A 26,942-nucleotide genomic window follows, 5' to 3' on the forward strand; every position below is an offset into this window, starting at 1 on the left:
TTTGCTGAAAAGGCCCCAAATATGGAGGTAATATCAGATCCAAATGCCCCAATTTGGGGATACTCTAGTTTGCATTTCTTTGCTAAAAGTGCCTTAAATTCAAGGGCAATTTTAGACCTCAAATGCCTCAAATTCAGGGATATTCCAAGTTGTATTCCTTACTATAAATGCCCAAAATTTGGCGGCAATTTTGAGATTCCAAATGCCTCAAGTTAGATGGCTCAAGTTTACTGCGTTTTTCTTTACGAATGTGCACAAAAGCCTCGCAACCAAACGCTTTCAGGTGAGCATATGAAGGTGGCTTGTCGGACCATGCTTCTTGGGGAACCCCCCCCCCCGTTGACCGATTAATCAAGTGTACAGCTATCATAAGAGCCTCTACCCAAAAACCATGGGATAATGCACGGACCTTATTCTGTCCATCATCATCTAGTTGCCCTGTGCTAATCAAGCTCTTCTTGAGTTGAGGTACATGCCATACATGCTGAAGTGTGAAGACAAAGCCATGCTGAAACTGCAACTGCACAGTGCCAATATTTGCAATGTCACATGCATAGCCGAGGTACATGTCGTACATGCTGAAGTGTGAAGACAGAGCCATGTTGAAATTGCAACTGCACACTGCTAATACTTGCAATGTCACATGCATAGTTGTCCCCAAGTTGGACAACACCATATCGACCCTTGTATAGACAGAGAACCACTCATGATGAGGGGTGACATGAAAGGAATCGAGAATCTGGGTATGCATGTCATCATCTGTATCTGCAAGTAAAGCATGTGCACCAAAGTGTGAAGAGACAAAGAGTACGTCATTCCCACTGTCACTATCATGAGTGACGACTACATTCACTTCTTCGATTTTGACATTGCTCTTCTTAGGTTGATCCTCTTTCTTCTCTTCCTTGCTATCATTTGTCTTCTTGCTCTTTCCTTTCTATTTCTTTCATTTGTAGCAGTCACGTTTAAAGTGACCCTTCTTGCCACAATGATGGCATTCAACATCTTTGCCACGTGATTTACTACGTCCCTTGCTATCAGATTTACCTTTCTGTTGTGATCTGCCCCTAGTATGTAAAGCACTGGAAGACTTACTGGATGCATTGTTCTACAGATTCATTTCTTCCATGAGTAGAGCACTCTCTACATCAGCATACAAAAGAATTGCATTAGAATTGCTCATGCAGTCCTGAATGTATCCCAACTCTCTAGAAGAGTGCAAAGCAAGAATGTAGCCATAAATTCTTCATCAATCAAGAACTTCAAGGCAACCAGTTGGCTGAAAATGGAGTTAAACTCACTCTAGTGAGTAGACATTGTTGTACCCTCTTTCATACGCAAATCCATAAGCTTTTTCAGCCAATACACTTTGCTTGCGGCACTCTTCTGTGCATATAGTTCTTCCAGTTGAGTCCAAATAGCATATGCAAAATCCAAACCTTCAATGTTAAACAACAAGGCATAAAAAATCGATAGCTCGATGGTTGAGGGTGCAAGCTCATTTAACTCATCCCAATCTTCATGTTCTGTGTCTGTGGGCTTTGCCCATTTGGTCTTAATTGGCTTTGCCTATTTCTTTTGCAACAGGATATTGTAGCACTGTTTTTGCCAAACTGCAAAGTTATGTGCTCCTTCAAGCTTCTTTATGTGCATGAGATTACTGCTGTCATTTCTGCCATCCATGATTTTCAGCCTAAATGTGACCAAAAAATTTAGCAAATGCAAGCCTAAACTGCCACACAAGTGACTAAGGTACAAACAAGTGCCAACCAGCAATAAATGACCATGTAGAAGCAGAAATTTCAGATTTGTAAGTAAATTCTCAGAAGCACCAAACCATGTGATGTTGTTCCAAGGGCAAATACATCACATTACATGAGAAGTCCCAAATTTTAGCTGCAATTTCTGTTGTACATGTACCCATGGGCATAAAATTTGACACGCATGGTCAAAAGCCCCAAATTTTTTGTGCTCAAAGCATTAACCATACATCTGAACTGTCTCTGTCCATGTATAGAATAGGCCAATTTTGCCAAAATAGAGCAATTTCAGCAAAACCCCCAAATTTCACTGACCAATTTGTCCCAATTGCATAAATACATGTTCCTGAAAGCATAAAACGGGCAAAATTAGCCAAATTTTGCAAAAGCCCGAAATTTCTCGGGTCTAGATGTGCACCAACGTCAGCCAATCTAACTCAGTTGAACAGAATTTCACCAATACAGTAAAGCCCCAAATTTTACGGGTCCAATGTTGAGAAATTTCACTCATATGAGTAAAATTTCAATAATTTTGGCAAAATCCCCAATTGAAATGTACACAATGTCTGCAATTTTTGACATAGATGCCTCAATTTTGCATGAACAATACTCAGTTTGGAGAAGCTCCAAATTTTTGGGCTTAGATTGCACGAAAATTGGAAGCTGTACCTCCACACGTGAACCCTCGGTAGGGGAAGAGGAATTTCAAAAAAGTTTTGAAGAGAAAAAAAAAAGGATGATTGGTCCATTGACCCGTCAGTTGGCGCCCCTGAGCCCCGCTGGTCCGTCCGTCGTGCGCCTGGCTGAAGTCACCGGCTGGTCGCCATCTGACACCTGGCTCCCATGTCGCGTCCGCAGTGTCCTTCGTGCAGCCCCGTCACGTAGGTCATTTTTGTCACATAGCACCCTTCTGCTTCACACCTGCTGTTGCTTGCCTGCCAGGTCAACGCCTGCTGTTGCCTGGTTAAGAAACGACCTGTCGGGGTTTTTGGACTGTTGACTGACAGTGCAGCACACACACGTGCATGAGATCAGTGATGACCTGATGATTTCGTGCGAGCGAAACACTAGAGATGTCTCGCACGGACTCCGAGGAGCACGAACGCCCTAGCGGAAGCTCTGATACTAGTTTGTAGTGGCTGGGAGCGTGAGGATCAAGATAGTCAGTGGTTGTTAGCAGCAGAGAGAGAGATAGAGAGTGAGAGTGAGCACGATCCCATATGAAAGTACAAGTGCTAAGGGTGTGTTCACACCTTAGCACATTTAAAAGGCACGAGGGCCTTTATTCCCAACACTCTTTCCTTTATGATTCGGTAAGGAGTTATGTTTCGAGGGGTGTTTTAACCACTTTCCCATGACCTTTAGTTGAGCCAAGAGCGAGATGTGAATAATGGGCCCCTAATCACATGCACTATGCCTTTGAGCCATGTTGGCTTTTGATTAGCCTTTGAGCCATGCACATGCACCTTTGCATCATGCTCTACTTCAGGTTGTAGCCTTGTTGATAGACTGCATCATGATTTCCTATGCGTGTAGTCTCATATTATCAAACTATCACATCAATTGATCTACGTTGATATATTGCAAATTCTCTCTCTCTCTCTTCCCCCCCCCCCCCCCCCCAATGGAGCTTTACCCACCTTAGCCGCTGCTCTCACATCAGTCCACAACCCTACACAACTTAAAATGTAGGCCGCAGTTACCTACCTCGATGCAGTCTCTTGACATAGATTACACATGGCATGTACTCAGTCCAGTATGTAGCTGGACATATCATCTCCATCATAGTCAGAATCCAGGTCAGGACTGGTTGAGTTAAATTATACCTTACAGTTCACTTGACTCGTTTCATATACAGGTTTTGGGATCTAATGATATTCTCAAATCAGGTTTTGCCACTATTTTAAGACTTGGCTAGGTAGTTTTAATACTGCTAGTTTCCGGTACTATTTTTAATTTATTGATAGTTTTATAGGTTCCCGGCCTTTTGAAGATGTCCGTATAACATTCTTTCCTCTGCCTTTCTGATCCTTCTCTCCCTCTTTCTGGGGTTTTGACTTCATTAGTTGTACCGTTTACTTTTAAGTAACAGAAAGAAACTTTTTCATGGAAAGAAAAGGAGTACTTTTGTGTCCACTTTTACTTACTGGTGATAAGTGTGCCTGTATTGTGCTAATTCAAAAAACATGAAAGGTTTCTTGTCAAAAGAATTAGATGTGATTCAGATTGGTTAATGCTTTTTCATAATTGTGATTAACTACCAACAATAACTATCATTTGCTTTCTGACCATCTGCGTAATCCCTTTTTTTAACATCAAATTTTCAACAAACAGTAATGCTCGTCATTTCTCCCCACCAAGAAACAGACGGCTATCACCAGGATCATTCCATTCTGATAGAGGACGGCCACCTGTGCACAGGCATAGCCACTCTCCTCCAGGTGGGTTCATATACTTGAGCAGTGTCATGGTACTGATATAAAGTGTCATTTTGTTGAAGGTGACTCTAATGTGTGCAGGCTATAGTCCGTCACGAAGCCCTTCTCCTGCAGCCAGACGTGAAAATCATAGCTCAACTTCCCCTTCACCTCGAAGCTCTGATCGGTGGGTTTGAAATTGAAAGGCTCTACTCACTTATATGTACTTTACTTATTATGGAATTTGGCTTTCATTCACTAGTTCGTTGATGAAGATGAGCTGCTTTATAGTACAAGGACTCCTAGTTGTGTGCTTTCATCATTTGGTGTAAGGCTACTAAACACCTGATATTGTCCATGGGCATCTAAGTGGCTTTCTGTTGTTGTTGTGCAATTTACATTCATGATGGGCACTTATATTTGGGGTTTTGTTTTTTCATGGCTATGTTGTGCCTTTTGGCATACCATAAAGGTTATTCAAGTGTTAATATACCATGCTTTTGTTGCTCACATATTTGAGGTGTCCCAAGGATGTTGATGTACCTTTGTTTCTCCTCCTCTCTGTCTCTTTCTCTCTCTAGTATGATGCATTGGAAATGGATCAAAGTTATTGTAGGCCTTTTGGCCAGTAGATAGACCCATGCAAATAATTTTGATAGATCTTAGAGTGTCTACCTAGCCAGTCTTGTGTCCTTAACCATCTGAATTCATGGTGCTACCTTGTCTTTGTCAATGGCACCAACTGTACCTAAAGAAGAGTATTGCCAGGGAGTAGCCTAGGAATCCTGACATGAGGTAATATCCAGGAGTCACTGGGCAAGACTAGAATCAATGGAAATCTGTCTCTAAGAATGTAGTACAAAACTTACCAAGCATGTGCTAATTATTTTTCTTCTTAGCTGGATCTCTAAATAGGTGTCCCACCATCTGCACCTTCTTGTGGAAAGGAATCCTGGAAGCCTTGCATAGCCTTTTCTATCTTTGGTGAATCATCTTGAAAGATAACGATTGCACCTTATGAGGCAAGGGAACATTTGAAAAGGCCCAACAGTTAAATCGTACTAGATTAATGTTTGTTTGTGGCGTGTGTGAGCCGTTTTCCACACCAATTTATAATATAATATCACGACTACCTTATTTGGTCTGGAATTAGCTTGCTGCCACTCAGCCGGAGATTACTATATTTTATAAGTCAACACCTTGTGGGCAAGAAGGAAAGAGATGATAAAATAATATGGATGAAGAACCCATGAGAGTCTTTTAACTGCCATCAACAATGTCACACCACATAGCTCATATTCGTGTTTTACCATTTTATTCCAGCCTGCGCAACCAAATTTGTGGCAATAAATGCTAAAAGAGAGTCTTGTAAGGTTTCCCTGAGTTGGACAGGAGCCTTAATATGCACACTTGCATGATGCACTTTGATTGGTATCTTATTACTTCTGTAAAGCTGTCTTTTGGTAATTGGCTACAATATTTCCTCCTATTAGTTCTCTGTGTTCATTACTAGCTGTTTTGTCTGATAACTGCAGTTTGCAAGGTGGAGACGTTGTGTCCACAGGGCAAACCAAAAATGACAGGAGAGCAGCTAAAGAACGGGAATCTGAAGTTGCAAAGGTATGCTGACACCATGCATCAAGATTCGGAGCTGTCATTAATGCGAGGTCTTTTTGTTTTTTTCTAAAATGGAGAAAGGGCCTGAATGTGAACATTTGGTGGTTAAGAGCATACCAAAATACACACAACGCCTCATTATCTACTTGCCTGAGGGGCTAGTTTGAGGACTTTTAATGATGACTGTTAGATGTGTATTTGAGTAGCTGAAACTCATCATTCATCTAGTCCATCCTTGAATATATGTGGTTCTGTCTGTCTGAAATTTATCTTTAATTGCTCATCAACAGGGCAGAGCTGATCTAACTGTGTACGTGAATGAGAACATTTGACATTTCATGATGTTTTACACTATCTGGACCTATGCACAATTGAAACACCTCAATCTTAATGGCGAGAAGGAACCCCATTCTAAATGCAAAATGAGGTCCCCTCACGCTATTGAGAGACTTGTTTGTGGTGTTGAGCATGTGGCCAAATAGTGCAAGGGGAGGCCACTGTGATCAAGAAAGAATCAACCCTTGCACTATTCAGGTATGTACACATATTGGAGATACCTCTACACAAATAGTGCAAAGGGAGCACGATTTGGGTTGAGGTATTCCTATATGGGGTACACTATTGGGGTACTCCTATATGGTGTTGAGCATGAGTCCAAATAGATTGATGGGAGACCATTGTGCACAAGAAACAATTTCACCTCACATTATTCGAAGCAGGGGTGGTGTTTTCAAGCTTGTGGTATATTTCAGAAAAAAAGGTTTGGGTGCTGTCATTACCTGTAATATTATTAGGTTCTTCCTGCTCGTTGATGTCTTCTTCTGTGTTGTGTTCATTGTGAGCAGATGAAGGATGAACTTGAGAAGGCCAAACAAAAGCGAGATGAACTCCGGATCAAGGTGTTATTTTCTCCTGTGCTTGATAGATACACAGGTGTCATATTTTTCCTTTAAGCAGATGATGCAGACTTGGAGTGAGTTTTGCTGCTTTGTTTGACAGGTTGCAGGTTTGGAAGAGGAGGAAGAAATGAAAGAAAGGGAACTGATTGATCAACAAAACAAATCCCAGGTGAGCATATATAGAGACTCCTGTGATCAACTTAAAAGGTTTTTAGGCTCTGCTTGAATCACTTTTGAGAAGCAAACTTGTGCATATCTTTTATCAGAAACTAGAGGAAGCCCTGTTGAAGGCTGTAGCTGCAAATGCGGAGAGACAGAACCAACTAAGTAAGGTGAGCTAGTAAAATACCAAAATTTGCATGAATTGATGTTTTTTCAACCAAATTCCTGGAGTGTATCTAGTGTAAGCATTCATTATTTGCTGTTGCACACTGTCCAGTTCCTAAAAACATACTTCCAGCTGACGGAGTATAATGAAAGGGCCCAACAATGCCATAAGGAGTTGAAGGTATGGTTTCTTGCCCGTCTCAATAATCTGTTTTCTGTCTATTCATTATACGTGAAAGTCTCCGAGCAATGTGATTCATGTTTTCCATCATGCAAGAGCAAGTCTTGAATTTGGGCCATTTGTAGGCTTTGCTTGAACTCGAGGTAAAAGGGGAAGCCAGGACGCATGGTCTTACTGACAAGCCAGAGGACATGGATATGCAAGGTGATGATGGGGGTCATGTCAACATTGATGATTGAGGAAACTTTGTTCTGATTGTAGCTGTAGGAGAAAGGACTATATGAGGAACTACTGTGGGCGCAGTGTGGGTACTCCTTTAGTTCACTGTACTGACCACTGCCCTTTCTGGTTAAGTCTTTGTTAGATGTCGAAATATATTTGCGATGTATGAAACATTCAACGGCTTCACACTGAGCATAAACTGTAGTTTGTTAATGGCACTCATTGGGGTGGTTGTGCTCTTCAGGAGCACTTTGCATGTGTCGTGGTAGGTTTTGGTCACTAGTTGTAAGTGTACAGTAGTGCACCAAGTTGTCAACCTAATGAAATTTTCAACTTAGTTCTACAGTGTCTTAAGAAGGGTTTATGTTTTGGGCATGTCAGTTGGGAATGGACAGACTGGAAATTCTAATGTGCCATCTTTTGGTCAAATCTTCAATTTGGGAACCTGGTCTGTATGTATATATATATATATAGTCTAAGACCTTTTTGCTTCATGTTTGTAATATCTTGGAAATCCTTTACAGGGCTAATCTTTTGGTTTGGGATAATTTGTTTCAAGGGAAATTTTAAATAGAAAAATCGTGGTTAAGTTCTGCTTTTATCACCTCAAATTAACTGATGTGAACATGATTGTTCACAATGAATCGGCCCTCTCTTACACTCTATCCTCCCTGTAACGAATCAGTCCTACTGTGGCAGAGTGTGCGCCATAATTGTGGGATTGTAAATGGTTCCATCAGCCACGCCTATCAATTATAATCTGCTTATTCAGATGATCTCTTGTAGAATGAATGGCGACCTTCAGAAAGGTTGCATCTGTGATTTCTGAGGGTTTATGCACAGAAGTCAAACTTCTGCTGAAGATGTGCTGATCCAGGTCGATGCAGCCAATGAACTACATGGTAATCACTGCAATGTCTTAGCTATAGGTTGAAATTTTACCATATTATGGCAGATGTTGCATCTCTTTCTGCTTGCAGTATTAGGTCGAGCCATATCAAGTTTATCTAGGTTTGGCTGGAACGAATTATGCAAGCTTGTAAAAGGAGGACTTCGACCGTGATGGATTTTCGTAGTCCACTTGTGAGCTTTGGATCAGTGGGGAATGCCTATTGACACTCGGTGCACGCTTTGGTACAGTTAGTGGTTGTGTGGCACTAAACGTGTTTCTCCTCCCCTCGTGTGGTTTAGAGTACTGTGATCATTATACAAGTGTCCTTAAGTTATCTTGTGCAGAAAGGGGCGTGGCCAGGTTTGCACTCTCATTGTAGGCACATGCATGTGCTTGTTGAGCCAATCAATGTGGTGCTGTGTTTTGGCTCAGGCAAATCTGGTGCAGAATGCCAGTGGGTTGTGTGTCCGCCTGCCGAGCTCAATGCGCTTGACCTTCCTAATCGAATTTGACAGTGCAATTCTATCGCTTGATGGATCACTTGCACCAAATACCCACATGTTGCCCACTTGGCTCGCTCGACACAATTCACTACAGAGGATCTCGTCGATTCCCTTGAATGGCTTGTTCTGGTTGATCTTGATTCCTGTGAACTACGCATCGGCCAGCTTGAATAGGTTTTGGGCAATGTGCGATTTCTCATCAATAAGAAATCGCAAGTTCTTGTAATGCTGGAACAACCATCTCTCTAGCTTTTATAGTATAATAGCAGGGTGCATGAGCTTGCGACCAACGGGAGCTGCAAAGTAGAGTACAGTCTTGTGCCACTGCTGGCTTAAGTAGCTTTGCTTGTGTATGTGGTGAGTAAGGCTGTTGGGAGGTCAGTATTCGTTATTGCATAGTATTGGAGTAGATCTTGGACAATTGGAAAGGTGAGCGAATGTTTTATGTTAGGTTATGCGATTCTACTTTGCAACATGTTTTACGATCTTTTCTCAAACCATGCTATCACTTGCCACTTTTGATGGCTCAATTTAGTATAGTCTTTTAAGTTTCATTATTCTTGAGAGTATAGTGCAGACAAGACCATAAGTTCTAATGTGTTTTGGACCAAATGTAGCACTCTGTAAGTTTGTTCAGGGACAAATGGTTGTCTATGGAAATTCCATTTTACTAACTTTGAGAATTTAATAAGACAATTACTATGTGATATGTGATATTTGATTCTTGGAATTCACCTTTGATATCATTAGTGTGTTAGATATGCTCAATGCCCCACCCTCGTAAGATGTCACCAATGATTCGTGGTACTTAGGCCTCCATTATGAGAAGCCATGTGTGAGCCTTGATATCGGTTGGGGTTTTGACTTGTATGTTAGATGATGTCTATGTGATTGAATGACGTTAAAGGTAACCTTTGTGGGTCTAGCCTTAATATGTATGAGCCTTGTCATTGGTTGGGGTTTCAACTTGTATGTTAGATGATGTCTATGTGAGCCTTGTCATTGGTCGGGGTTTTGACTTGTATGTTAGATGATGTCTATGTGATCGAATGACAGAAAAGGTGACCTTTGTGTGTCTAGCCTTTGGGTTAGATAGAGTGGTTATACTGGTAACAACTCGATGCACAATGCATCGAGTTGCAGGGAGTGGGAGTTTATTCCTTGGTCGACTAAGAAAGTTTCATAATGTGATCGGATAGGCTGACCAAACTATCCTCTCGAGCTATAAAAGAAAGACTTCTTCAAAGCCATCGTTAATCTATTTTTCACTTAGTTAGGATTTTTAAAGCTAGTCTTAAGCCCTTTGATCTATCTCGATCGCCATTTAAGCTTCATATTGAAAGGATATGAGTAGACATTGTCATCTTTGTATCAGTCCATTTAAAATTAAAGCAGTTCATTTTCTCATATTTATTGTGTGTTTTCTACTCCTTGCTTAGATTATGTTTTTTGCATTGTGTAATATTTACATGGTATCAAAGCCCAGGAGGATACTCTTAAGGAGTGAAGAGTACAAGATAGTCAAGGGCTTCAACAATGAAGAGGATAAATGTTGTCTATTATATCATGTAGTAGTGTTGGTGTATCAAGTGGTAGTGATATTGTACTCACAATTCAAACACTATGGATTCATTCACCAACCTTTAACGAAGGCAAGTCAGGTGTTATAAACTACACTTGTGGAAGCTTAAAATTAAAACTATTCTTGATTTTTATGAGCTTTTGGAGATGATCACGGGGACTAACCCGGAACCACAACCTACCCTTGATCCATCAAATTTGAGTATTATGATACCTTCGAATGTAGATTTTCTACGGGCTTGATAATGAAAAAACATAGATATGCTACGTTTCTTAGCTACAAGCTGTTTTGATTGTGATTCAGCTTTCGACCATGACATAAGAAGCTTCGAATGTATTGAGGAGTTTATGAAATGCGAAATCAAATAAGGATTTAGAACTTGGAGAATCAGCTAGTAGTAGAGAAGTTTGTTGAAGGAGAGAGTTGAAGTGTTCATTACTTGGATCAAGAATCTATGTGACTAGAAGGCTAATATTGGGATATAAAAGACTAGTGAGGAGCTACCTTGGAGGCATCTTTGGATTTGTCCACTAAAGTTTGATGGATTGGTGGTCGTCATAAACACTTAAGTGAGACCCTAAGCTTTGATGTTTGAGGAATTTTGTGCAATACTAATGGAGGAGTTGCAACTCAAAGCTAAAAAAAGGTAGTAGTAGTGGAGATGCTGCATTCTCTACCGATGCAAAAGACAAAAATGGTTTCTCTACCAACAGTATCAAAAAGAAAAAGGGTGGTGAGAATAAGTTTTAAAGAGAGCGCTTTCTACTATTTAAAAAAAAGGATATATAATTGCAAATTGTTGTGTCAAGAAGGCAAATGCAAAGAATGACAAGGTGAAGACTAAAGGTAAGAAGACAACCAATACAATTGAAGTAGAGTTTGAGTCATTTATGGCGACCATTGACGAAGTGTATTCCTTGATGCAAGAAATTACTATCACTTATGCGTATTGGATAGTAGTGCCTTCTGTCACATGACCAACAAGAAAGGTCTATATAGTTCTATAAAGCATTTGCAAGAATCCATCATTATGGCGGTTGGAAATGATGCAAAATGCCTTGCTAAGAACAATGTGCTATTTCCTTTATTGCTTTATAAAAATGGTGAACTAAAAAATATTTCAAATGTGTTGTATATTTTAGAGATTAAGAGGAACTTATTATCAGTTACTTCTATAACTAATCTTGGCCATGAGGTGAGGTTCACCAAGGCAAGTGTAAAAATTATTGATAGTACAAGCAAAGTGTTCGATAAAGAAGAAAGAATGAATAACATGTGTAAGGCAAGTATTGAAACAACCACCATTGGTGTGGCCAGAAGTAAGCTTTAGCACGAAAGATTTGGTATATTGATTTTATAGTGTTAAAGAAGATGCATAAGCAAGGTATGGTTGCTCATCTACTTGCAATAACTGAAATGAAGGAACTATGTGAAGCTTGTATGATGGGCAAGCAATATAGAAATGCATTTTCACAAGAAATTAAGAATAGAGCGACGACTCTTGTAGAGTTTGTGCATATTGACTTTTGTAGTAAAATGCCTACACATACCTTGGGGGGATTTTATGTTGATCATTGATGACTATGGTAGGAATGTATGGGTGTACTTCCTTCATGATAAGACTCGAGCTTTTAGTAAGTTTAAATAATTTCTAAAACTTGTTGAGAATGAAATAGGACGAAGTGTAAAGAAAGTTAGAACAGATGGCGGTGGTGAGTTCAATTTAAAGGAGTTTGAAGAATTTTGCAAGAGCAAAGGGATTAAACATTGATTGATGACACCTCATACACCTCAATAAAATGGTGTTATTGAATGTTTGGGGATTGAAGTTTGGCAAGACCCTAGCAAAATCTTCATCTCTCAAACGAAATATACATAAGAGATCTTGAAAGTATTTAGCATAATCGAATGTAAAAAATAGCTATACCTATGGAGGCCAATCTAAAGTTATCCATTGAGGATGCATCAACACTAGTAGACATTGGGAGATATAGGAGGTTGGCCGGTAGTCTCATCTACTTATGTTACACCATGTCAACTCTATTAGTTATGCTGTTGGTGTTTTGAGCAAGTTCTCAAGAAAACCATGGGAAAGTCATTGGAAAGCAAGGATGTTGGTGCTCAGATACTTAAAGGGAATTCTTGACTATAGTATCACATATAGTTTTGGAAGTGCTCTTGTAGGAAACTGTGACTTAGATTTCGTAGGTGAGTGAACAGTTTTTGGATATTGTTTCCCTTTGGATCTAGGAATCTTCTCATGGATCAGTAAGAAGCAACTGACTGTGGTATTATCTTCTATTGAAGCAAAGTACAAGGTAGCTTGTTTTGTTGCATGTGAAGTAATATGGTTAAGGAGAATCCTATGGCATATGGGAGTACAAGATGAAGATCCAAGAGTGCTAAGATGTGACAATCAGAGTTGCATTGCTATTGCTAAATATCTAGTTTTTCATGCACACACTAAACACATTGAGATCTAGTATCACTATGTGTGTGACTTGATCAAGGATGGGATAATAGAGCTTGTTTACTGTCTAACAGAGGAGAATGGAGTAGATATTTTCACTAAAGCTCTTATGGAGGATTTACTTTTGCGTTCATCTTTAGAGACTTGGCGTTGGGTGACTCGAGGGTGTTGGAGCATTGGTAGCAACTTGAGGTACAATCCTGACGGTAAAGGGAATATTCTCTAGCTGAGTAGGGAAGATCCATAATATGGTTGGACATGCCAACCAGACTACCTTCTCTTGTTATAAAAGGAAGACCCCTCCAAAGCTATCACCAATCTATCTTTCACCCAATTAGAGTTTTTCTAACAAGCCTTCTCTAACTGAGTAGGGAAGATCCATAATATGGTTGGACATGCCGACCAGACTACCTTCTCTTGCTATAAAAGGAAGACCCTTCCAAAGCTATCACCAATCTATCTTTCACCCAATTAGAGTTTTTCTAACAAGCCTTAAGCTCTTTGCCTATCATTTGTTTAAATCACCATCTAAGCTTCATAGTGGAAGTGCATGGGTGGATAGAGCCATCTTTGTATCAATTCATTTGAGATTAAAGCAGTTTCTATTCTTCTCATATTTGTTGTGTATTATCTACTATTTGCTTGGATTCTATCCATTACATAATGTAATTTACTATTAGATGTTGCTCATGCTATCCGCTTTCTCTATACATAAATAATTATTAACCAAAAAGCGAGAGAGCACAAGAGAGTTAAGGGAATAAGAGAGAGATGAGAGTATACTATAGGAGAATGGGCACTTTCCTCCCCATGAATGAGTAAGCACCTCCCTCATGTATTCATTTAATGATTTGTATTCTTTACTTTTTGCTTTCAAAAATTATGTCTTTTTGCTTTCCTTTCCAATTGCTTTCACTAATGATTTCTAAGGTCCATCTGACTTTTTTGCTAATGCCTAAGTCAACTCTCTAACCTTGCATAAGTATTTATCTTGCCCTAGGGACATAATATAAAGGATACAATGATAATGAATAATCATGTGCGTAAGTGCATAAATAAAACTGGTCCCATGCATCAAATGCACTTTATTAATTAATACAAAAATAATTGCATATGCATTACTCTAAGTACTAATAATTTTCTTATTAGAAACACAAAATACATCAAATCTCTACCACATTATGACCTTTTCTATGTACGTACACATGCAACAAGAATAAAAAACATGTTATTTTGATATCAATAAATCAAATATTAGAACATTGACTAGGAATTAAAATGCAATTATCATTAGTTAATTTAAAATAAAAAGAAAAGCACTTGATTAGCCATATGCTAGTATTGCCTCATGTGGTAAAGCTACACTAAATCAATAAGGAAAAAGGCAATCAATATGTGATACCTTGGATGGTGAATATGCACCTATTATGAAATTAAGGCACCGTGGATTTTCTACACACTACCTCATGCAACAAATTTGAGTTCAATTATAAAACTAATGTTATTATGTGAGTGGTATATTGATGTTAGATAATCACAAGTTGAAGTAAGAGACAAACTTTGAATCCCTCAAGAGAATGATTGCTATACTTAACTAGATGCCTATGACACTCAATGCTTCTTCCAGTTGTAGTCTTCTCATGGTTAGGGATAATTTCAAGTACAAGTTTTAAGTATCATCCTCAAGCAATGGAGGATAATAAAATTGGTATCATAATTGGTATTCCTCCCTTAAAGGGTCTCAATGAGCTAGTATGGAACAAATTATGAAATTGCAAATGAGAAAGGATTCCTAATCGAAAAGCATTATTATCTTTTGTAAGATATGAAATGACCCATAATATCTTAGAGCTAATTTGATACTTGGGTGCTTCTCAATGGATTTCGATATTCCCTTTTAATACAAAGCGATAGTAACTCATATTATTTGAATGTCATAGCCTTATGTTTCTTGTTGGCTTGATTTTGGCATATCTAAGTTCAGATTGTTTGATTGTATCAATGAATTTTTTTAAATTTTTGATGTGGTCAATTACTAAGGTATCAACGTGGTAGAGTCAATTACTAAGTGAATCCTTAGAGAAACTTTCCTCCTTCATTACTTTTTGGTCAAATCCTTTATACCTAAGATAATAGAGTTGATACATATTTGGATATGTAGACAATCACATGGGGCATGAGTGAACTTTATAAGGGTTTGTTTATACTAATCCCTAACGCTCATAACTTATCATTTAGGATTTCTTTTTTGAATTTGGGTTCAGGATCAGGGTATAACTTGTGTATCCTAGTAGTCTTGATTGTTAACTTCATTCTAAAGTCTAAACCTCAATAATAGTTTGAACATGTGGCTATCTTAAGTTATAGCTTTTAGCTTGGGTGTGTTTTATCTAGTAATCATAACTTTGAGAATTGCTTTTACTAATTTCCTTTTATTAATATGTTTTATTTTAAGGTATCCAAATTCTTTTATTATTTGTCAAATTAAATCTAACCAACCTTAAGCCTTAATTAATACCAATATTATATCTGACCAACCTTAGGCCTCAATTAACACCAACAATTTTTATTATTTGTCAAATTTGAAAGTAAAACCTAGAATATTTGATTTACTTGAGAGTTTGTTGAAGCATCTTTAATTGTTTAGGTTGTGCTCAAAGTTTCTATCCATCTAAACCCAAAGCTTGTGTGTGCACTCTTGGAATTTATTGCAAGGAGACCTTGTGCCCCAAAGATTACTAAATAAATCTATGCAAATATGCTCTTTACTAACCCACAATTTTTGGTGAGGCCTCAATGTCGTAAGTACCGCAATGTTTGGTGAGGCTTCAATGTAGTTCAATGCTTTAGTGTAATCCTTAAAAGGATTTTTAGAAAGGTGGTCTTTGAGAAAAGGTTGCATAAAGGCTTTATGCTAAGCCTTTATAATGCTTAAAGAATTTAAAGGCTATGGTAATCAAACAAGAGGTGGAAGAATGCATTTGAGAAACACCTAAGCTATTGTGCTTGTTTAGACAAGAATTGCTAATATATACGATTTTAAGGCTTTGTATTAAGCATTATATTTAAGTATATATTTTTCTACAAACCCTTCATTTTGGAAATAGAGTTTGTTGGGTGAAGAGCCATTGATTTTGCATCGTTGAATCAATGCCAAGCATGGATGCGGGTGGGGTGGCAAGTAAATGGTGGTTTAGGGGTTGCGATGACAACACTTTCTCATCGATGCCAACCATAGGTGTTGGGCTTCCCTCTAGCATAAACATACTAATATGTTGTAAAAGCCGCATCCTTTGGTGATTTTTGTCCAAAACATGGGGTTATTTAGTCAAAGCCCTTGGCCATAAATGTTGTCGAATTGTGGAATATGGCTAGCGGGCTTAAAGTTTTAAGCCTTTGTGAGGCCTAGTGGTAACCCTTGAAAAAGCCTATTGAAAAGAAAAGAATGAATGAACAAATGGTCTTCCAATTGAATAATGGTTATGGTAACATGACAACAATTGTGAGTTTCAATTTTATAAGTTTATTACTTTTGTAATCATTAGTTAATTAGGTTAATTGCCACCTTATCCAAGAAGGAAGGCTAATTTCATGATTCTAGTGATGTGATACATAAATTCTCTTTCTTAGAGACGTCAAGATCGTGACACCTAATTGCAAGCTAGTGTATAAAGAATTTGGTTAAATTGTTCTAAGTTCACGCTTTGATGATGCATCAATGTCTACAAGATCTCAAGGCAATGGAGAGAACTGAATGCTGGATCTTGTAATGGGCACTCAACTTCAACAACATGCTGAGAATAGGACTTGATCATGAGGCTGGTCCTCTACAACCTCCTAATGCTCAACACCAATAAGAAGAAGAGGATTTCGATGCTTGATTCAACACGTGATTAAGGATGACAACTAATTTTTTTTTTGCATTCAACCAAGAAGGATAGCCAGAGAAAAAGGAAGAAATTATTGTCTAAGGTTTAGAAAAGCATGAGTCTCGAAACGCTTAGGTAGCTCCATCTCAAGAAGCACAAAATGTTGCCAATGAGCAAAAGCAAACATTAGAATTTAGGCAAGGACAACAGATGCATGGCAACCTTAGAGAAATGTCAATGTGATGTCTTTTGGACAAGAAGGAATGCGTCCCAATGTTGGGAATTAGGGTACTTTGGATGTGGCTATTCATTCCATACAATGGTTGGAATGGCAATGGGATGCATGGTCCAACATGGTAACATGTATCTAGGTATGGTTAGTGGAATCCATAATTTGATATGCAACCATATTATGGGCATGGTGCTCAGTGCACAATCGAGCATGTTTGGTAACACATTTGCTATCGAGGCTCATGGAATTGGGGTTGGTCTTCATGTGGAAAGGTAGCCATATGTATCCTTTTTATAGCCACTCATCTACAATAGCATGGCTCCAAAAGGGAAGACAATGGACTCTAATGAGGGTCCAATGGTGTGCAATGTAAGACGAATGCATTGACTTTCATTTAACAATTTATCCTCGTATACCAATGGGGAATTTCACCGATTCATCTAAGGTGCATAAGGCAACCACTTCTTGAAGGGTAATGCTTTGCAATGGTGGACTTCACTTCTCATATAGGGCAGAGCACCATGTACATGGGTGCAATTCAAGCAAGTGTTTGCATATCAATATGGTTGACTCCTAGTACCTTTGAAGTTGATTGCCATGCATGCATACAAGCCATAGCCTCTCGATAGCATGGAAATTTAAAAAGCTTATTTAACCTCATAGCCACTTATGTGAATAACTTCTTTTAGAACCACACTAGTATCCTTGGGCATATATATAGTCTCAATATTTAGATTGATTCACATTGACACCTTTGACCCTTTCGCCCATATACCTTTGTGCTCATCCATTGGCATCCTATGCCCTAATGTAGGTTATTGTTTGTTGACTCCGAAACCCCACCAATGCTTTAGCATGCTAGCCCATTGCCCACTATCAACATTGTGGTTGAGCTTTTCTATAGATCGTGTTAGCTCAAGACCCTTGTTGTAAAATTACTCCCCACTTTTGGAAGAGTTTTTTTCCTCGAAAACAAAAGTCAAAATCTCTTCTAGAACCCTCTTTAGGTCCTTGACCAAATCTTGTCTTCAAACGTGATGGTATATAAATGCTCATGAAAATCCAAGATCCGTTCTAACTCACGAGGCTGGACCATTAGTTCAATAACATATACTAACACTCCATGGTCTACTAGACTATCATCACTACCAATTTGCTTTTGCACTTCACTAACATGAAAGACTAGATGTACTTTACTTGAGGATGGTAGATCTAATTTGTAGGCAAGTTTGCTAACATGTTTAAGGATTGTGAATGGTGCCACAATATCTTGGAGATAGCTTAATAAATAGTCCAGAATTTAGAAATTTTGAATGTTCTGGAACCCATAAATAGACATTCTCACTCTCTTCATATGTGACTATACATCTATGTTTATTTGCAATACTTATCATCACAGTCATGAGCTTGCTTAACATTCAAGCATGATACTTTTAACATCTCAAAATGCACACACACACACACACACACACACACACACACACACACACACACACACACACACGCACGCACGCACGCACGCACGCACACGCACACGCACACGCACATGCACGCACGCACGCATGCACGCACGCGCGTGCGCGCGCACACACACACACACACACACACACACACACACACACACACACACACACACACAATACTAATGGGAAAGTAAGAGTAAGAAGGAAGAGATCTTGAACTCAGACGGCACACACTGGAATAATCTCTTCCATTCATCTTTTAGTTTTTATAGATAGGACTAAAATTAGAGTTTCCACTCAATGTTGGCCACCCTATCCAGTTTTGAGGCTCCTTTTTTGCTGCTTTGTGCATATTCTTAGGTCAATGAAACCAAACCAATCTAGAGTGAGCATACTTCTCTACTTTACCATTGGAAAATTTTATAATTTGTGAGCATGACTCACATAAATATATACAACAATACTGCTCATTCCTTCCATAACAAAAAATTTGAATCATGTCCTATGAATGGACATCATCTAAGGTAATACTTCTAATTCAAATTATTAGAGCTTGACTTCTCTTTTGAGGGTTAACATTACCCCTCTCATAGAACAATGCCAGTCGCATTACACTCAATATCAATGGTGGTATACTAGTGCATCTTCTATGTCATAAATTGGGTGGTTGTAATTGCAACAATGGTCTATTAGAGGACTAGTTGTCATTGTGGCATGAGTAGTGCTTTGAGATGAAGTTATGCCATTGTGACACGTTTGATTCTAGCATTTACACGGAAGAAGAGGGATGGCAAGCCATCTTCACATGGCATGGGTGCCTAGGGGATCTTTGGGAAATCATATATCCCATAACGTTGGGATGTTGTAAACATTGTTGTGATTTTTGGGATATGCATTAGGGGAGTTTCGAACTCAAAAATGGGCCTTCTGAGGAATGCCATGTCACAATATTCCCTAAAAAAGGTGGTCATGGTAAACTTTTTGCAAAAACAAGCTCCAAATTTGTGAGTTTTGAGAATTTAGATTCTACTCATCAAGATCTTTTTGGTGACATATGGCTTGCTAGGGTTTGGAAGTGGGACAATGAAGTGGACCAAATTTTCTCTTTTGTCTAGGGAACAATAACTTTTGCATAATCTTTTCATTCCTTGAACAAAAGAGAAACTTTGGCATAACTTCATTGTCCCACTTTTTTGAACCTATCAATCCATGGCATTCATTTGAAGGCCCATTTTTGAGTTCAAAGCTCCCCTAATGGGATAGTCGACCACATCCATCTACTTCCTAGGTAGTGACTAAGTAGAAGGTAAACCAAGTATGCTCATCAACTTCAAGGATGGTCGAATGCCACTTTGGTTTGTAAAAGTTACATGATATGACATACAATATCTAAGTAAGGAATAGAGAGTACGTACCAAATAAAAGAAGAAGAATAACCTCTTTAATTCCAAACAAGCTAATACAAAGATGTCTCTATTCACTCATGCACTTCCATTGTGAAGCTTAGATAGTGATCTAGACAAACGATAGGTGAAAATCTTAAGGCTAGTTAGAAGAACTCTGGTTAGGTGAAAGATAGATTGATTATGGCTTTAGAGGGGGATCTCCCTTTTGCATTCAAGTTAGCTTGTCTGACCTACCATATTATACATTATAGATTTAGAAAATAAGTGATTGTTTCTTTTCTTTCATGGAAGTCGATTCCCTAGGAAAAATTGCCACCAAGGGTCTCGGTTCAAGCATTGATTCAATAAATCGAATGCATTTCTCAGAAGGGAGGGATGTTTGCAAAGCTTGCGTGCACTTTGACTTTACCCATAGGATTGAAGGATGGGCTACAATGTTGTGCTCCATGTTTGACCCAATGTATTTTGTTTTGAAGTTCATGAATTACATTCCATGTCCCTTTTCCTTATCATGAAATTGGTCACTCTAGTTTGCTAAGGGCCTAATGGTGATCGCCCTATGTGATACAAAGGAGGAAGATACAATACCCAAATCCTTTTTTTGGAAATGGTTGAATGATGTCATGAGAGACAATGGTCACCCTCCAATTTTTCTGGCTTCATGGTGGATGAAGCAAGGGCCAATTGGATTGCAATCATGATGGTGTTCAATGGTGGTCTTGACAATGTACATGGGGAGAGAGTGATCATAATTGTTTCATTGGGAGCAAAGTTTGCCAAAACATTTTGACAAGCTAATCCCTACCAGCCAAAACAATGAGCACCTTGCACTGTGCGAAAAATGGTTGCTATCTCAAATATATGAGATAGCAAAAGCAATGCATTGTATATAAGGCAATGGTGGCATTCGCATAAACTACCAAATGAGAATATCAAAGATTTGAGACAATGGTTAAAGTGGTGGAACGTAGAATTGACTTCTAGGCCAATCCAACATGTGTGTTTCCCTCTCTCTTTCACAATTCATAAAATATTTTCTACTCGACTTCTAAAATCTCAATGGCATTTGCACGCACATCTCCCTCCTTGGGAGCATTCTCAAATCCCCAATACTAACTTTTCTAAGAGCATGCATGCAAGTTGGCTAGTTGAGGAGGATTGGATAAGAAAATCATCTTTATATGATCCCTGTGTGACAAACCTGATCAACTCTTACATTCAATGTTCTCGTCAATTGGCTTTTGTGATAGGGAGGTACAATGGAAATCAACCAAACATGGACACCTTGTTGAATAGGGTGCTTGCTTGAAATGCTCCTTCCTTAATGTTGCATGGGAAGTCCAAGGTGTAGTTGTGGGCAATCCATTCTATGGAGAGCCAATTCTAAATGGAAACAATGTAAAGGAAAAGAAAAAGCACAAATGATTTCAGTGCCCATAAACCAAGCTATCTTATGAAGTCTAGGGAGAGAATGTCAAAAGGCTGACATCGCAAAATAACCTTTGAGCCCGCTCAAACAAAAGCATGACCATTGACTTCAAGGAAGGGGCATTGGTTGGTGGAAGTGATAACAACCAACATGTACTAATCCCTAAAGAAGAGGTGCATAGAAGTTTGTGGGCTTTGTGAAGAATGATTTCTATTCTAGAAGGAAATGTTTTGGGATGGTAAAGTAGAAGAGATGCACAAATTCAATTGATAGTAAGTCTCCTAGATTGGTTGCATTTTACTTTTGATCTTAGAGAAAATTCCAAGATAAATTAATCCCTCAATGGTTTTCGTTCTACAACCATAACATTGAGCACACTTGGGATGTTGACAAACAAGTTCAATGTGTTCATGTATTGCCGACGGTTTGGCCTATTGCTAAAGGGATAAATGTGTCTTAGGATGATATCCTATCTCTCAAAAAGGCTAGATTCAATGTTAAAGATGGGGATTGTCCCTCTACCCCTAATATCAATGTTCATTTGGGAGTGTTAGGACAAGATTATTCAACTAGAAAACACATCAAGAAGTGGAGGCATGGTATTTTAGGAGGTGTAGAAAAGAAAGCTAACTGAGTCTTTGGATGTAGTGTTTGTGGAAGAAAAGGTGGTGTAGCCTGATGCTATGTTCTCTTTTCTTGTGATGACAGAGCACTTATATGAGGTGCAAATCAAGTGTGAGCCATTGTGCTCTCACCCAAATTTTCAAAAGAGAGAAAGAGAAAACAAGCCATACCTTGCATGCAAACATTTGTATTATGTGTACTTAAGAGTATTGGGACTAGATAATAATCAACATATGTCACTTTATCAGCCAGTGCTCTCTAAGGGATGTGCACTTTATACTTGGATTGTGACATATTTTGTCTAGACAAAGAAGATAGCATGGACCTTCATACCTTTTTTGTAAATCACGGAGTGATTACAAGTAGTGTTATGCCACCTCGATGTTGTCAAGGCATTATTATGAGTGTGTAATTATCACTTGCTATATTTATTCCAAATGTTAATTTAGAAATATTTCATATAAGGTTATATTTCTAATTTGCTTTGTTTGAGTGTTTCTTCATTCTAAATATGATATAATAACTTACAATTCTCCACTATGTTATTGTGGGACAACATCAACCTTCATGGATCTCTTTTGTTCCTTTCCTTTTCAAGATATCTTTTATTTTGGATACCCATGCCTTTTGGGCCACCTCTCCCCTAGTTAAGAGTTGAAAATGGATAAGAAACAATAGGCTAATCACATTTGTTATCCACTATATAAGGTTTAATTTACAAGGTCAAGCTAAGCCATCTTAGTACTTAGTAAATATTTGAATTAACATGTTTGTCTTTTTTTATGCAGAACTTGGAATCAACTGGAGGAGAAACCAATGTTCAAGAGCATTTACAAGTATCCCTATTATCATCATGGTGCTTAACCATTTCAATTACTCCTTCCTCATGATATTAAATACCATGTTTACCGCATGAAAGAATATCTAGCATTGTTACAATCCAATCATCCTCTCTTTGATTGTCTTGAATAGGATGGCACATCGAACTCTTGAGGAGCTCTTGGTTCAAAAAAACACTAAAATGAAAATAGTGGCACTCTTTCTCATAATCGACAAAGTTAATGATGGGGATAAGGATAGTTTACACTAGTCATGGGAAAGTGTAAGGTAGATGGAGGCTTTTTTTAGTAAAATAAATCAATGCAAAGATGGATCTGATACACCTCAACTAGATATGTTAGAGATAACTATGCCCACAACACTTGGGTACATGCGTGGCTTCAATGTGATAATCAGCCCTGGACATGGTCAAATATGTAATGGAGTCCATGATAAGCCATTGATATGCCCAAGTTTGGGGTGGTGCTAGCCATTTTGGAAATCATTGAGATTGAGTAGATGTAGTACATAATAACCACCTTCTCTTTGAGTGGTTTATTGTTAGAAAAATGGGGTGCTTTGTGTGAAAAATGCTTAGTATAGGTCAGGAAGTTTTATAGAACTATGAAAAATTTTGTTCCATCTCAATTCACATGGTTTGTTATTATGAATAAAGGAATCTCCAGTGTAACATCTCTTTGATACACCCATCTAAAAAGTTTCACGTCATTTGATTCTAGATAATCACATATTCATATCTCTTCCTCTCTATAAAGCTCCAAAAAAAATCCAAAGTGCTCCAAAAGTTTTGAATTTCATAAAAACTCCAAAGGTGGTCTCAAAAACTCCAAATGAAAGACTTGCTTTTTTAAAACCCCCCTTAAGCTCTTACTCTCTAAGGAGTACTGAATTAGATATGCTCTTATCTCCTATCACCCTTGATTTGTCATTCAAACTCCATGCAAAGGGCTATTCCTTCCTTAAGTCAAAAGATATTATCCCTTGTCATATTGAAACCTCCATAAGTCTATTTTTTATCCAAGAAATGTTCCCTATTTGTCCTTAATTCATATATGAGGATGTACAAGCTTATTAAGACCATTGAAGAACTAAAGGAAGCAAAATGAGTGGTGCAAGTGCAGAGTTCATGTGCTAAAGAGATGGCCTTGGAATAATGAAGCATATGGGCGAGAGAAGAAATAGCATGTAGGTGATATTGCTATCACACCAAGTAAGCTCAAGTGCCCTCTATTAATGCACATAAATTGTATTTTTTGATACATTAGATCATAATCTCTCTTAGTTTTGAAAGTTTAAACAATATGTTTACCTAGTAGGTAGTGAATCTCGAGGAAGAAAAATGGCTCTTTTTTAAATGAAAAAAAAATCATGAGAGGAAATATTAAGAAAGGAAAAAACACTTGTATAATATTCAAAAAGATATAAGCATTTTTGTGATTGCATAAGTTCTTGAGAGTTTAAAGTAGTGGGATCAAGAAATGAACATGATGGGCCAGGATCATGAAGCCACAACAACATGTAGGCCAAGTAGGAAAAAAGAGGTTTCTACAGCAGGATAGCAAAGGGAAGAATTACCCCTAGAGTTTATCCAAAGGTTGGAATAGACCTCCACCTTCATCTTCTTTCCCATTAGGCACGCCAATATCCATTCCATCATCTAATAGTGAGTCAGATATATTTGCGCCCTCTAATAGGAAAAAGACAAATAGTTTAAAATCTCATCCTCCTTAGCTAGTGGTTCAAAGAAGCCAAAGTGCATAATTGTGTTGCTACATGCATGGATGTTGTTGCATGTATGCATGTTTGTATATCATTTGATGTGTAGCATGCATTTTCCATTGTTACTTTGTTACTTTATATTACATTCTACTCATGGATTGTTCTCCGTAAACTTTCTAATGGAAGTTGTGTTGTTGTTTGCCACATGTGCCATACGAATGTAGGTTAGTCTTTTGCCTTGATAAAATGACAAAATCCCATGCCCATGAGGTGTATGGCCTTCCTAACTCTAGGAAGCATGCTTGATTGCTTATTCTACTGAGGTTGAGTTCACAGTCTTAGGTTGTTTGTCCGCTTCAAGGAGGTGCTGAAGTGAGGTAGCAATGTCAAGGAGAGAGTTGAGAGGTGAGAGAAAGGAGAACAAAAGAGAGAGAAAATAGAAGAGAGAATGAGTGAGGAGGAGAGAGAAATACTAGAAAGATAGGAAAGAAGAGAAAGAAGCCATGAAAACTATGAACAAGGAGGTGAGGTGAGAGACAATAATTGTATTATTGCATAAAGATGTCAAAAGTTACACATCTCACATCTTTTACACATATGCCAATGTGACAAGATATTATTAATGATCTCTCACTAAAACATATGTCTTTCTACCTTCTTACAAACCATCCCTTTCAAAGGGTTTTTACTCACAAAAACAAATTTATAATGGCAAAGAAGGATGGATGAAATAGAATATTACTTAGATTGCAGTTATAAAAAATATGGAAAATGAATGAAAATTTTGAGATTTATTGATGGAAATGAAGACATAAAGGAAAGCATCTACCATATACATAGTTGGGATGTCTTGAAAAGGAAATCATAGCCTTTAGATCTTCAAGAAACAAACTCTATAATGAATAGATAGCTTGCTATAAGAACAGACCTTGAGAATTGCTATATCTTTTGATAGAAGTATCCAAATAAGATGTGCCATATGTTAAAACATAGGTAATGAAGAGTATTTTGACTATATATACGTGACATATTTCTAAAAAATTAAGTAGAGTAAGAATTGTTCTAAACAAACCGTTGCCTAGAGCTTGTTTATACCATAACTGGCTCCTGTTTTGACTATGCTTCAGCCACCACCAATGCATGTCATCGTAGGTAGAGAAGCTCGTCCAATATAGAATCTGGCTGCCAAGAAGCTTCCTCAAGTTGCAAATATTTCTACTTAATCAAATAATCAATGATAGAACGAGAATTTTTTTTCTTTTCATACTGACCTGTGATCTCTTTATTAGGGATGTAGTGAGAATAAGACCTTCTTTATCCATAAGAGGTAGCTCATCAACTATTTCCACCTAAATACCATAAAAGGGTTTTAGCTAATTAATATGAAATACATTATAAATCCTAGTGGAAGAGGGAAGTTCCAATCTATATGCCAAGTCTCCAATACACTTCAAGATCTTGTAGGATCCATAAAACCTGTAAGCAAGTTTGTTACTCGATCCATCCTTCAAAGTAGAGTAATGAGACTTGGATACTTTCAGCAAAACCAACTCTCCTTCCTAGAATTCTAAAGGTCACCTCTTCTCATCAACATACATATTCATTTGATCTTAAGCTTTTCTAAGATTCATCTTACACTATTCAAGAAGGGCCTGCATTCTTTCGAGTTCCTCTTTCCCATGAGGATTAATCTTATAATTGAAAATGACTGTGAATAAGGGTATCTTGTAACCATACATAGCCTCAAAGGGTAAAATTCCAATATTAGCACGAGTGGAGTTATTATAGGAAAACTCAACCAAATGTAATCATGAATTCCACCCATGTTGCACATCATGACAAAAATGGAGAAGGTAAGTCTCCAACACTTATTTACTCTTTCTATTTGGCCATTAGTCTACGGATGATAGGTTGTAGAAGAAGCCAACATAGTACCCATGGAGCTAAATACCGCTTGCTAAAAGTTTCTCATGAACTTGGTATCCCTATCATGCACAATCACCTATAGCAATCCGTGTAATCCAAAGATCTGCTCCATGTACTGACCAGTCACTTGTGAAGCAGTGAACTAGGTCTTGATAGAAATAAATGGGTTGTCTTAAAATGAGTATGTCCACTACTACATAAATGATATTTCATTCCCTTTTTGGTAGTAGGTAAGACAGTAATGAAATCCATGGTAATATGTATCCATTTTCCTTCAAGGATAGACAATGGTTGCAACAAATCTCCTAGCTTATGGGTGCTATCCTTGTTCTCCTGTGACAAGGCATACACTTCATGAAATAATCCTTAATATCTCTCCACAATTCTTTCAAATGAAAACATTTTCCATTATTACAACATGTCTTATATAATCCAAAATATCTAGCTATAGGCAAAGAATGCAACTTCTAAATAATTTTCAGTCTTGAAAGAAGAAGTAGAAGGAATAACAATCTTGCCATTAAGCCAAATTAGGCCATTTTTAAGTTGATAATGTGAGTTTTC

The 26,942-nt window shown here is 38.1% G+C and overlaps 1 protein-coding gene across 1 annotated transcript in view; it reads left to right on the top strand.

Moving 5' to 3' along the window:
- The window catches only part of LOC148038037 (uncharacterized), a 48,847-nt gene extending 40,973 nt beyond the window's left edge, over window positions 1–7,874 (top strand). The window contains exons 4-11 of the mRNA XM_087668145.1: window positions 4,095–4,201; window positions 4,280–4,364; window positions 5,713–5,797; window positions 6,640–6,693; window positions 6,794–6,862; window positions 6,960–7,025; window positions 7,133–7,201; window positions 7,327–7,874. Coding sequence (XP_087524271.1) covers window positions 4,095–4,201; window positions 4,280–4,364; window positions 5,713–5,797; window positions 6,640–6,693; window positions 6,794–6,862; window positions 6,960–7,025; window positions 7,133–7,201; window positions 7,327–7,440 — 649 coding nt within the window. The 3' untranslated portion in view covers window positions 7,441–7,874. The remainder of the gene's footprint in view (window positions 1–4,094; window positions 4,202–4,279; window positions 4,365–5,712; window positions 5,798–6,639; window positions 6,694–6,793; window positions 6,863–6,959; window positions 7,026–7,132; window positions 7,202–7,326) is intronic.
- The last annotated feature ends 19,068 nt before the right edge of the window (window positions 7,875–26,942 follow it).

The sequence above is a fragment of the Lygodium microphyllum genome, chromosome 3 (genome assembly GCF_053477565.2).
Source record: "Lygodium microphyllum isolate KBCC chromosome 3, Lygodium_microphyllum_v1.1.10, whole genome shotgun sequence".
NCBI lineage: Eukaryota > Viridiplantae > Streptophyta > Polypodiopsida > Schizaeales > Lygodiaceae > Lygodium > Lygodium microphyllum.